This window comes from Camelus ferus, chromosome 6 (genome assembly GCF_009834535.1).
Source record: "Camelus ferus isolate YT-003-E chromosome 6, BCGSAC_Cfer_1.0, whole genome shotgun sequence".
NCBI lineage: Eukaryota > Metazoa > Chordata > Mammalia > Artiodactyla > Camelidae > Camelus > Camelus ferus.
The window spans coordinates 81,621,048-81,633,898 of NC_045701.1; the positions used below are offsets into that span (position 1 = coordinate 81,621,048).

The following is a 12,851-nucleotide window of genomic DNA, read 5'->3' on the forward strand; positions in this document are numbered from 1 at the left end:
TCACTCCGTCAGGGTCCTGTGACACCCTGGGTTGTAAGTGAAGGATAACCAGCTCAGATTTGCTGCAGACAGGGCTGGATCCAGGGGCAAGGGTCATGTCATCAGGGTTCAGTTCCTCTGATGTCCACTTCTGTTTGAAGGACATGAGACACCCCCTTCCCCCACCCCGTCCCCAGCAGCAGCTCAAGGCTCACACCTTGCCAGATGAGCTCCCCAGAGAAAGACTCAGGCCACCTGCTCTTCCTGAGTCACTATGGCCAGGAGCTGGGCCCAGTTAAACAGGTGCAGGCCGCAGTTGTCCACACTGCTTCCCATTCAAAGCCCTCTCCAGCCTGGCTGTCATGCTCCCCGCCAGGGTTCCCCAGCTCTCCCTCCTCTGCATGCTTCACTCACCATCCCCCTGAAATGTCAGCTCTGTGCTTTTCCAACTCTGCCTTTGGTCATGCCAGTCTCCCCCTCATGTTCTCTCCTGCCAGCTCTCTGTTTATCAAAGTTGTACTAATGTTTCAAGGCCAAACTGAAATGTTTTCTACAGAGCCTTTTCTTGACCTGCCACTGGTAAGAGGTCATTTCTTCCTTTTCTGCCAGGTGTCCATCCCATGCTGTCTTTCACTGCGTTACTAACCACCAAGTCTTGGCAGGTGGTGCCACTCCATGCCTTCCTGTGGGTCTTCACGTGCACAAAGCACGTTCATGCACGTTGTTGCCTTTGCTTCTATGCAGACACCTGTAAAGTAAGCAGGGAAGAGGTGCTTTTATCCCGGTTTTGTAGCTCAGCATTGCTTAAACACCAATCATGCTCCAAGACTTGTGCTGGGTGCTGACATGAGAAGCGTTAATGTGATGCTATCCAGGAGCTTATTATTCTGATTTTACAAATGAAGAAATTGAAGTCTGTTAAATAAGTGGTCAAGTGTCCCACTGACCATTCTTTCTAATTTCTGGAACACGCATGCTCTTTGCTGCCTCTGGGCCTTTGCAGATGCTGTTCCCTCCTCCTGGAACATTATTATTTTCACATTCACCTGACCAAGCCCTGCTCATCTTTAAAATGTCACTTTTTCAGGGAGGCTTCTGCTGAGCGTCCCCTCCCCGCAAATCTAAACCAGATGTTCTGTTCTCTCTTCTAGTATGCCCGTTTTCCTTCATAGTGCTTATCACAAGTTGACTGCAATTTATTTTACTTTAGTAAATGCATTTGTTTAACGTTTCCCCACTAGACCATACATCCCACGAGGACAGGGATCCTGACAATTGTGGTGACACCCGAACACTCAGTGCTTGGCAACCACGCCAGACACAAAAGGGGGACTCAAGAAATACTGTGTGGGGTGAATGGATGCAAACATGAGCCGTTCACACAGCTTACAAGTACCAGGACAGAGGCTCGAACTCAGATTGCTCAAAGCCCTGGTTAACTCAACTCTGACTCTTATGTGCCCATGAGCAGCCTCCCCTACTAAGTTTAAGTCATCACCTAAACAGGAACTGGGGTCCTAGCTCTGTATAGGAGTTCCTAGGACATTGGGGGCCAGGAGATGGGGGCCTGGGGAGACAAGCTGGCATATCAGGCGCCCACACTCCTGCGCCGGCCCCAGGTGAGAGGCAGTGGCAATGTGTGCAGTGGCCTGTAGGACCTGAACTTGCACCCTGATTAAGATCCAAAATTACTACTACCCTTCTCTGGAGTTCTTGGAATAAACATTCCGTTTTGGTAGGTCTTGAAAAGATCTCACTTGTATTTTCTTATCACATCATACTGGAACACTTTCATTATGCGTGAAAGCAACTTTTATTTCCTCTTCACCAGAGTGAGCAGCCTGTTACTATAGCAATATTGAAAGCATTTTGAGGTATTTTTATACAGTGTCTTATATACATTCCCTGCAAACTGTACATCGAGGTTAGTAGAAATGGGCTATAGCATCCAAATTGTCTCTATTATATCTTTATATCCTTTATTAAACTTTTACAAACTGCTATAATTTATTTCCTGAAATTTGGACCCCTCATTTTTAGGAAAGAATAATTTGGGGTGGGGGGTTCCTAAATATATTTGACCTATCGAATATCAATAATAGCTCTGAAATAACTTGCATTTTGTTGTGCCATAAAGATATCATTGCTTCTTGAGATCTTTTTCCAGAAAACAGGATGCAATTACAGATTCCTTCTGTGTCTGCAGGGTCTGGACAGCTTCAAAGTGAAACAGAAACTCTTCTCGGGGAGCCAGGAGCCAACAGCCTCCTTTCCTGTGCCGTATGACCTCCCTCCAGAGCTGTATGGAAGTAAAGGTGAGACACGTGGAGGGAGACATGGGCATATGTACCAAAGCAGGAACACATGGGCCCAGGGGAAGCCACTGGGCTCTCAGTGGGAGCCTGGCTCCTGGAATGCTCTAGAAGCACAGGTTTGCACAGGCCCCTTCGCTGCCCTGCCACTGGAGCTCAGCTTTCAAACTGGCTGGTCTCGCAACTTCTCTGCACTCATTTTATTTTTGAGGACCCCAAAGAGCTGTTATTTACATGGGTTTTTATACCTGTTGATATTTATTATATCAGAAAGTAAAACCAATTAATTTTTCATTATTTATTAATTAGCTTTAAGATAATTATAACCATGTATATGTGTGTGTATATGTGTGTGTGTGTATATATATGTAAGTATATATATATAAATGATTATTTCCAAAGAAAGTGAGGAAGATGGCATTGTTCGCATTTTTTGCAGACCTCTTTACCATCTGGGTGAATAGCTGGATTCGCGTAGCACCTCTGTTGTGATGTCACATGTCACGTAGCCTCTGTACACTCATAAGAAAGTGACTGACAAATAATGGCTTAGTGTTATAATGAAATAATTTTGAGTTTACAAGCATCCCTCCCATCCCCTTAAAAAGGCATCCCCCAGGCCATGCTTTGAAAACTGCTGCGCTTGATAGGACTTTAAGGGCAGCGGCCAAGGACTTTTCACAGCAGAAAGTCAGTGGCAAGTCGGTGGAGGTTCTCACTGTGTTTAGAGGAAGGCGGCACCATCCACCAGCTGTCTGAAAGTCTTTGAGGCAGGTTCACACGTAACCAAATTCACACAGGAGGAGGTGTATAATCAGAGCGAGCTTATTAATTTAAACTGACAACAAATGCCGAATGTGAACGGGGAAAATGTGGGTTTTGACTGGAAAGTTTGATTGAGGTTCTCCCATTAACACTCCAAAATTCTCGGATTCCCTAATAGTGTCAGCCTTGCCCAGTGGGTCCCTTCGTTCCCTGGACAGTGGTTGGGTTCTAGCCACCTCCCCACCTTCACTTGCCCTCTGGCTTTCGTGGTGAACCAAACCTGCCGCTTCTGATGGACCCATTTATGCATCGGCACATCTGACGAAGCTCACCCCACCTCATGCCATCCTGTGCACCATCCTGCCTCCTGCAGGTGACTGTCGTGTGGAGACTGCCTTTGGGGAGACATTCTTGTTCCCTTCTTTCCAAGCCATGTGCACTTTTCTGAGTCCTCTAAATGTGTTGTATATGCACGCATATTCATTTTTTACCAGTAGAATTATATAAGTTTTATCAGAATTTCGAGGAATCTGTGACCACTCCTCCCCACCCCCAACACACACACACAGGAAACGTTGCTTTAGATCCAGGCCATGTTTATGCACCAACCCAACAGTGAATTATGTGACCTCGGGCAGCTGTTTCCTCTAGGCCTTAGTGTCATACATAGTTCACTATTGCAGAGTGACCGAGAGCGAGCTGTGAAGCACTGAGCACGGCGTCCGTCTCCGAGTTACCGTTAGCCATTGTTCCTGTTACTAAAAGTCAGGGTCAGTTATGACAGTGGGTTGATGTCACTCCTCATGACATCACGGTGAGCTGGCGGCAGGAAGAGCCTGAGGCTTGTGCAGGAGAGTCCCTAAGGGGGGGGGGGGATCCGGAGACCTTCCCCTCCTTTCCGGCTTTGTGCTCACCTTTGTCTTTTCTCTCTTTCTCTGGTCTTCACGGTCCTTTCTTCTTTTTCCTTTTTTTTTTTAAAACCTAAGTTCTCCTAAGTAAACGTTGGAAGTGGGGACTCACAGGCTTAACCTCCTGGGGTTTGGCCTTAGGCTTTACACCTACCACCCCCAGCCTGGAACCTTGGCTGGGACTCCACCCCCTCCCTTTAATCCTATTGTCCAGAAGACTTTGAAAGCAAGCAGGGAAGAGAGAGAGGAGTCTTAAAAATACCCTGAGGTCCCCTCAGTCCCAATAGAAAAAACATTCCTAAGAACTTAAAAGTTTACAACTGGGTAGTGGCTTAGACCGTGTAATGAAAAGAATAAACCTTTCATTTGGCCAGCATGCAGAAGTTTTCCGTTGTTTAGCTGACTTTTCTATTATTTACACATTTGCTTTGAAAGGCATACAAGTGAGACTGGAGCCTCTTTTTTTTTATTGGTACTGTTTTACCTTCCATGCTGCTTCAGTAGCACGTAGATTAATAATGCCAGTGATTCAGACATCACCATTTACTATAAAGCCAACATTCAGGGTTAAAAAGCATCTTACCAAGATTTGGAAAAGTTGCGTGGTTAAGAACATTGCAAAAGCACTTCGTTTGAATAAGTGATGTCCAAGCCACTGTGACGTATAAGATCTCATTCAGTAATTTTTAAATCAGGAGACTGTACGAAAAGCTTAGCAAAGAAACACTGGGCTGTGAGCAAATCCCAGTTCAGTGCAAGAGACCACCAGGCTTCCTGACACCAAGAAATTGGTCAGATAAAGCAAAAGCAAAGACTCAGCTACAGATATGCTTTGCTTTGTGCAGCGCTCACTGCTTATTCTCTCTGCGCAGTTGTGTCACAGAACCTACTGCGTGTTGTAGGTGCTTGGAATCTATCCGTGAACAAGAGAGACACAGATCCTTGCCCTCAAGTTTATATTACGCCTCATGAAAAGTTATGCTTAACCAAACCTGTAACCAGGAAAAGGGAAATAAGAATTACCTTGGTTCTAAGTCACCCAAAAAAAAAGAATTTTTAGCAAGAGACAGAAAGCATGATATAAGCAAGATTTTTATTAGTAAAGTAAAAAAACAAAAAAAACAAAAGATAGTACACTCCCAAAAATTGGGAGCGGGCCAATCCAAGAGAGGAAAAAATGGCACTGTTCCTTTGTTTTTCTTTCTTATATCCTGGCTTAGAGGCGTTTTTTTTTTGTGATTGATTGATTAACGGCTCAGGTTCTTTGAGTGATCAGGCTGACCGACAGCTCAGGTTCTTGTGCTCTGGCACGGGCATCCTCTTTTGGGCAGGTTCTTACCCCTGAAGCACACAGAGAAACCTACTGGAGGGGGCTCAGACTGTAATGTTAATTACATTATAATGAGCATCGGGTCAAGTTACGCTGGGTCCTTCTCTTCTGCGCAGCTGCAGCGTTTAATTTCAGCTGGCTTCTTTTGCTGGCCCTCATTTAGAGAAAGAAAAACTTTCTGGAGTCCCTTATCCTGAGTGCAGACGTACGGTTATTTTCTGGGTTGTTCCTTTCCTCTTCCTCTCCCCCTACCCAGTGCTCATTTCTATCTAACTGCCTAACAAACCCATTTTGCTAATAGGAACTGTATTTTTAAAAGAAAGCTTTTCTAAAGCACAATCACCAACATTTTAAATCACACACTATTATACCATGTATGCTACAGCCATGGGGGGCTAAGTTCTGGTGTTACAAAGAGATATGAGGTGCACCCAGTCCCTGACCACAGGGATACACAGAGAGGACCCCCGCCCCCCACCAAGGCTGTCCCCTCTCTCTGGCCTCCTGTTGCAGCCCTAAGCTAGCCTCACCTGGACTCTCATCTTGACTTGTGTTTTATGTCCCTTCCGCTCTCCTCCCCCGGACGCCCCCCTCCATGCTGCTGCCAGGCTCATCAGATCATTCCCTCTCCTGTTTTAAGTCCTTCCATCGTGTTCCAGAAAAAAAGTCCGTCTCTCATCCCTTTAGCCTCACATGGCAAATAGATTGTGTCAAGATCGCCTTTAGAACTTGACGAGGATGCAAGTTGCCAGGCCCCAGCCCAGCTCACTGCGGGGTGGGTCCCGGAAAGATATGCCAGCAAGTCCCACATCAGCCCAGTCAGGGAACAGCCACGTGGACATGCTGGACTTCAGGGTCCAGAGGCAGGGCACGCCCACTTGTCTGTCTGCCCCGCTGGACCCTAGACTTGAGAGGCCCTTCATCTAGCAGAGTACCTGGCCTCTGACCATCACTCAGCAGGCATTTCATACACAGGCATGACTATCGTGAGGCAAGTTGTTCTCTCGTGGGACAGTTGAGGATTGACTAATCTAAGCCAGCAATTGTTAATGCTGATTTCCAGTAGTAATGGGTAGAGCACAGTGGAATCACAGCCCCCTTCTTTTCACCTCCCTGTTGGCCTTCTTTGTGGCTTTCCCCCAAGGGAGTGAAGGGCCTTCCAGCCAGCCTGGGAAAGGATCAGCCCGTGAAATGCAGACATTTTGCTCATTAATAATGCAGAGTATTGACATTTGCCAGGAGGGTGGTTACCAGGTCCTCACTTGGTCATTGTTGGCTAGTTTTGAGGGAGAGGAGTATTTATCCCTCAGTATCCTCCGGGGATTGGTTCCAGGACCTGCCTCGGATACCAAAATGCACAGATGCTCAAGTGCCATATCCACCTTCCGTATCCTTGGTTCTGTATCCACAGAATCAACCAACCACTGTATAGTATGAATTTATTGAAAAAAAATCCACATATAAGTGAACCCTCACAGTTCAAACCCAAGCTGTTCAAGGGTCCACTCTGAATGCAGTGGTGGTCTTTAAGGTACAGACTTACTGGCAAATGTCTGCATCATAGATCCTGCGCTGGTGAGGAATCTCTGATAGCTATTCATATGGCAAAGGTCGGAGTGCCCCTGCCTTGGGGATGAAGCAGAGCTGACATTACCCAGCAGAGCAGTCTTCAGGGGAAGGGGCAAATACAGGAAGTTCAGCCTCAGAAGATGGTGTTTCCAAAGGCAGAGAACGGGTGCTTTCCGAAAGCCAATGAGTAGCGAGGGAGTCAAGTGTCCAGCCCTGCCAGACCCTCACCCTTCAAGAAACAAGCAAGTAAGGCAGGCCCAGGTTTATGTTCTCTAAAAAGTGTGGTTTCATGCTTTCAGACCATCTCAAGGCCAAAGACAGGAGAACAGGGCTCTGATAGCTCGTTGCCGTCTTTGGCTTTCTTCTCCTGCGCATCCTGCTGGGTGCTGCCATTTGTGCTGGCTCTGTGATTATTCAACACAGACAACGAGGCTGGGCGGAAGGTAGCAGCAGATACCATTGCCTCCCAGCTACCATCTGCCTCTGCTCAGGAGGAGGAGAGAGCCTCCCCCAGGGGCAGTTGGCGGGGCTGAGCAGCCATGGTTGAGCAGCCGTGGTGGATGGTCCACCTCCACTGACCTGTTAAGAAGCCAGTGTACTGTCAGCCCTCAACCCTTCCGAGTTGTTTTGTTGTTTCGTATTTATCAGGGTGGTGATCTAGGGATTTAGTTGTAATCCTTGCAGTGTATTTACACCCTACTGGTGTTGCTGTGGTTCTTCTGAAACAGTTTGACTCTGGCAGTAGTGATGTGTGGTAAAAGCAATTTGTTCCAATTTTTTTCAATTCCTGAGATGTAAGTTTAAAGGAAGAAAAGCTCACGTTTATCGGGCACCTACAACATGCCAGGAACTTTCACAGACGCTCTCTTGTTTGTGCCTCACAATAATCCTGGGAGGTTGCTAGTGTAATTAACTCCCATTTCCCAGATGGGGAACCTGAGGCCAAAATCCAAAAGCCTTCCCCAGGGTGCAGAGAAGGATGAAGGCAGGATTCAACCTAGGTCCTCTTCCCGTTGTGCTGTACCGCGGCGTGTTGCCCTCTTCGACACTGGTCTGCAGTCATCATGCAGAGACCTCCATGCCTCATTAGTTACTAGCCTTAGGGTACAGAACAAAAACATTTCAGGGATGTGATACTGAACCTCTTGGTTCTGTGCGACCATGACCAGCTGAGAGCAGAAAAGTGGCCCTTGACTAGCCATTGTGACCATTGGTTTTTCCAGCTTCTTAAGAAATTAATAGCTGCCCTTGCTTAGGGTCTCTCCTTGCTGGACACTGCGCCTTGCACACTACACGGATTTCTCTCGTTTAATCCTTGTGACAGCTCCACGTTGCAGGTAGCGATAAGGACACTGAGGCTCAAGGAGGTGAAGAGACTTGTCAATGTAAGCAGCGAGCCAGCGTTCACCCCAGGCGTCAGCCTGCTCCCACGGCCACTCCCCTGTGTCTTAACATGAACCTTTCTTAGAAGCTGTTGCCCGAAAGGGCTCTCGGCTGCGGTTGGTTCAGAAAAGGCTCTTCACGATTTGTAGACTCCAGCCCATGGGTAGTTTATCCTATCAGGTGAGTGAATTTTTTGTAATCCATTTCAAGTATTATACTTATATAATATGTTTACCCCCACAGATCGGCCATGGATTTGGAACATTCCTTATATCAAAGCACCAGATACACACGGGAACATGTGGGTCCCCTCCTGAGCAAGTTAAAGCACTGTGGCGTTTAAGTGCAAGACACTGAGCCCCAGCCATTGGATGTTCTTGTTTGTACAGAACAGTCGCTTCCCTGAATGTTTTATCTGCAAAACTACAGATCTCTGTGCAGAGGTCAGTCTGTCAGACACGGATGTTGGCTGTACTTTTAATGGTCATTATTGACATTCTCACTTTAGAAAAGGTAAATATTTTCTTAATTCCCTTTTCTATGCTTTGGAGTAAAAGCTATTAAACTTCACAATGTTTAAAGAATATACAGACATGAAATTACCCTCCTGGTGATGTGGACTCTCACGCTGGGGTCCGGCCGACTGAGTTGTGCCCCGTCAAGTAAAGTGCCCTTCATTCAGCTGAAACTTTTCAGAGCAGGACTGCGGCCTCTTTCAGCAGCCCTCTGTCAGCTTTGAGCCCCGAGGTTGCTGGACGGGAGTCGCATGTGTCGCTGAGGCTGGCATGGCTCCCCAGGTGCCATGAACTGTGTTGACCGTCGTCACCCTGTGCTTCCCACGATGTCCGCCCCCCCGGCCCCGGGCTGGCTGCCTCGCAGCTTACAGATGGACCTCTCCTCGCCCATCCCACACAGTGGACGAGTGTCTCTTCCAGCCCCACAGATTTCCAGAAAGGACAGCTCACAGAATCACACAAAGTATGATCACACAAAGCACGCAAGTATTTTACTTCGAAGAGACCCTGAAAGGTGAACTCGCTTGGTGCCTTCAATCCACAAGTGAGGGAACTGAGCAGTTTAGGGGAGTTTAGGGATGTCCCCGAGGTCCCGGCTGCCGGGTCAGAGCTACGCGTGTCTTCCTGCTTTGTGTCCGTGTGCCCGGGTTCCCCTCAGGTAGTGTCCGGCCTCCTCGTTTTCCTCTGTGTGAGGCTCATTTCTAGTTTGTCATCAGCTTCTTGTTATAATTTAGAATAGAGTTGAATGTTAATTTTGAAAGATTTTTTTTTTTAAATACTGTTTTTCACACTGTTCCTCAGAGGCCAAATGCTCACGTCGGGAAGCTGCCGGGGTGGGGAGGGTACTGGCGGGGGCGCTTCTGTGACGGGGGCTGGGGGTGCCGGGCTGAGGGCCGTCCTCCCTTCTTCCTCCGTCAGAGAAGCCCTGCAGCATCTGTTTTACATTTTGGGTTCCGTAAAAGATATTATCTGGGTGGTTTGTTTGGAAGGTGTTTTGTTTTGCATTGTTTAAAAAGAAGAAAAGTTAAAAAGACACTGGATTCATTTAACCAGTTCATTCCACAGGAAAGAAAAGTGAAGCTTAAGCCTTTCTGGACCCTGCCTTCTACTTCAGGAACGTTTGAACCCTACATCAGATGAGCCCAGCAGCCCTGGAAGGCAACAGGGAGGGCGTCCTGAGCTGGCAGGAGAGGCCGACATAGCGGTGCAGCTGGCAGTCTGAGCTGGGTGTCCACAGGACTGTGGCCAAGGACCTCGGATTCTCACCGGCACGGCGGTCTCATCCTGGATGGGGGCAGGGGCAGCGCAAGCCCTGAGGCAACATCACAGCTGCCATGGGGGGTTGGGTGGCTCTGAGGGGCAGGACCCAGAAAGCCTGGGCTGCTCGGGACCCAGCCAGTCAGGATGCCAGGGGCAGATGGAAGGCTGACGGGCTGGGGTACATCGCTCTTCTGACCCACATGACTGCAAAGTGGGTTGGAGCTCAAAGATGGAGTCAGGCTGCCCGGCTTTGAACCCCAGCTTTCCACCCCTTCTCTGTGCCTCTGCTGTAGGATGAGGTGGTGGTAATTATCCCTGTTGCAGAGGGTCACTGAGCGGGTTGGGTGAGCTGGGACATGCACGTGCTTGGAGGTGTCCTGCACAGGAGTTGCTACTGCAGCTGTCACCCTGGACTCTGCATTGGAATAGGAAGGAAACCTGGACTCAAACAGTAAAGTGCTTGTCCAAGGTCACACTTCTAGACTCTCACCCAGATTTGAACCCAGGTCTGGCAGCATCCAGGCTCTGTTCTGTACTTCCCGGGCAGTGTGGTGGACAGTGTCTGAGGAGATGGACCACTTTTCCCCCAACCCACTGTGGACAGATACTTTTGTAGAACACAGGAGCAGGTGCTTGGATATCAGGGCACTGACAAATCGCTAAGGAAGTTTCTAAATGCTGACTTTTACTTCCTGTACTTAACACAGACTGGCCTGGTCCATAGCCGCACCTGGAGTGGCACTCTAGACCCAGCAGGGACCCAGACGGCCCCTCTGGAAGCAGAGACAAGTTCTGTAGGATGGGCTGGGTGTGTGCCGTAAGGAGAAGTTCACGGTCAAGGGATGTGCAGGTGGGTGTCCAGGCCCAACCCCGGAAAGCAGCCTCCTGTGCCCCTTGCCCTGGGCAGCATGGGCTCAGGGAGGCAGGGCTGGGCCAGGCCAGCATAGGTGGGGTCAGTACCACGAGCTTTCTGGGCACAGTCAATGGCACACGTGGAAAATACAGTAACGCCCCAGGAGTAATCGACACGGGAACACGGAAAACAAGCGGTCCTGCCCTGTCTGGCCCTGTGTGCCCCCTTTTTCCCGCCTCCTCCTACCCTTTCAAATCTCATGGAAACACTTATCCAGTTACTTTATACCTGCTGAGGGAAACCTCTACATAGAGGTATCCAGCCTCTTGCTTCTTTGTAAACTGCCGAGATAGGAGACTTGTCATCTTTGTGAGGAGTTTCTCTGCATGTGGCTGAAAGGAACTGCTGCCTGTTTTTCTTAAGTTATCTTATTTTGAAATCTTACCTAACATCCTCTTGCAAAGATGGATGCGTAGGCAAAAGACTTAATGAGATTTTCACATTATATGATACATTTCAACAGGATATTCTGAATACTTGAGTGGTTAAGAGAACCCCCCCAATTTTTTGAGACAAAGTCTGTCAACCTGGACTTAAAAGAAGTCACATGCCATTTTGGCAGGAGGACTCCGTGTCCCCCTCATGCTCCACATTATTCCCTGATGAAGAGAGGAAGGGTCTGCCATGAGCTTTTTGGTGTGAGGGAGGAAGATGGGATTTTTAAATTATGTTTTTTATCATCATACTCCTGGGAAAAGATTCCTGGTTTAACGTAGTTAATAGAAATCAACCTTAAAGTCCACTGATTTGGTGGGCTGGATTTTTCTTCATAATAATAGTAATAGCTAATAATTTCCTGGGGGTTCTTCCTAAGTTTTGACACCTGTGTTTAAGTGCTTTCCGTTTAATTCTTGTATCAGCTTTCTCTCAAATAACAAAGTTCCACAGTGAGCAACAGGAGCCCAGCTTCATTGTCCTGGGTTCTTGTGTAGAAGTTAAATAGTTGTTCTTAATAGAAATTAGTATCACATGACTTTTCAAATGAGTGGTTTCTGCATCGGATTCCATATGCTTAAAATAAGGATTTTAGATTTGATTTTGTCACAACTTTTTTTCTCCCATAAAATTAAGATTTCACTTTCTAAGAAAACACCACCAGTTTACAGATGCGGAAACTAAGATTATTTGTCCAAAGGGGCACACAGCTGGCAAATGGCAGAGTTGGGATTTGCACCTGGGCGATACTGCCGTGAGGAACCAGGCGGCAGGTGTGGCACGTGTCCCCAGCTCCAGCCAAGGGGCAGGCCTCATACATGATCTGTAACTGGAGCTACAAAACTGGGTGCACTTTCATCCACTGTAACAGTGTGTGGTTGGCGTGACAACCAGATAGCAGTGCGTGAAATCAGCCACTGAATGCCACGTGAGTGTGCAGGACCGAGCCAGTCATCAAAGCCAGAACCTGACAGTGGAGCCGGTTCCTTCCAAGTAAGAACATCGAGGGCTGAAAACTTTGCCACGTTAAGTATGTTCTGTTAAGTTCTCTGAAACCTGGCGTTTGCGTTGACACACCAGATCTAAAGCACAGAGAGAAGGGATTAGGCCAAACATCAGAAGAGAAGGCAGCCTAGAGGATGCTGCAGAGGGGAGGGAAAGAGGCAGCCCAGGAAGTGGGGTGCAGGGATGTGTTGAAACGAGGGCACCTCATACATTTAAGGAGGGGTGGTGAGCAGTGATGGGGCCAAAGCATTTCAAGTCTGCGTGCAATCTGTATTCCAGTCTTTACAGGGCTCCAAGCAAGTGTCTCAATGGGGAATCCAATTGCTGTGTATAAATTACACTCCAGTCCCTTTAGGTCTACCAGAAGCTCTATTGAAACTGCAGTCTGGTGTTAATTGGTTGAAGGCGTTTGGCTCAGTTTTCCCTGTTCTCTTTGTAGCAAGGGTTTTGGAGAGCCCAGTGGCAGTGGCCAGTTCT

At 47.9% G+C, this 12,851-nt stretch overlaps 1 protein-coding gene across 3 annotated transcripts in view; it reads left to right on the forward strand.

The window, feature by feature from the left end:
- Window positions 1-9,786, forward strand: part of TDP1 (tyrosyl-DNA phosphodiesterase 1) — a 69,722-nt gene extending 59,936 nt beyond the window's left edge. For all 3 annotated transcript variants that reach the window (XM_032482492.1, XM_014566128.2, XM_006192844.3), the window contains exons 17-18: window positions 2,186-2,294; window positions 8,490-9,786. In XM_032482492.1, the coding sequence (XP_032338383.1) occupies window positions 2,186-2,294; window positions 8,490-8,563 (183 nt within the window). In that variant the 3' untranslated portion in view covers window positions 8,564-9,786. The remainder of the gene's footprint in view (window positions 1-2,185; window positions 2,295-8,489) is intronic.
- The last annotated feature ends 3,065 nt before the right edge of the window (window positions 9,787-12,851 follow it).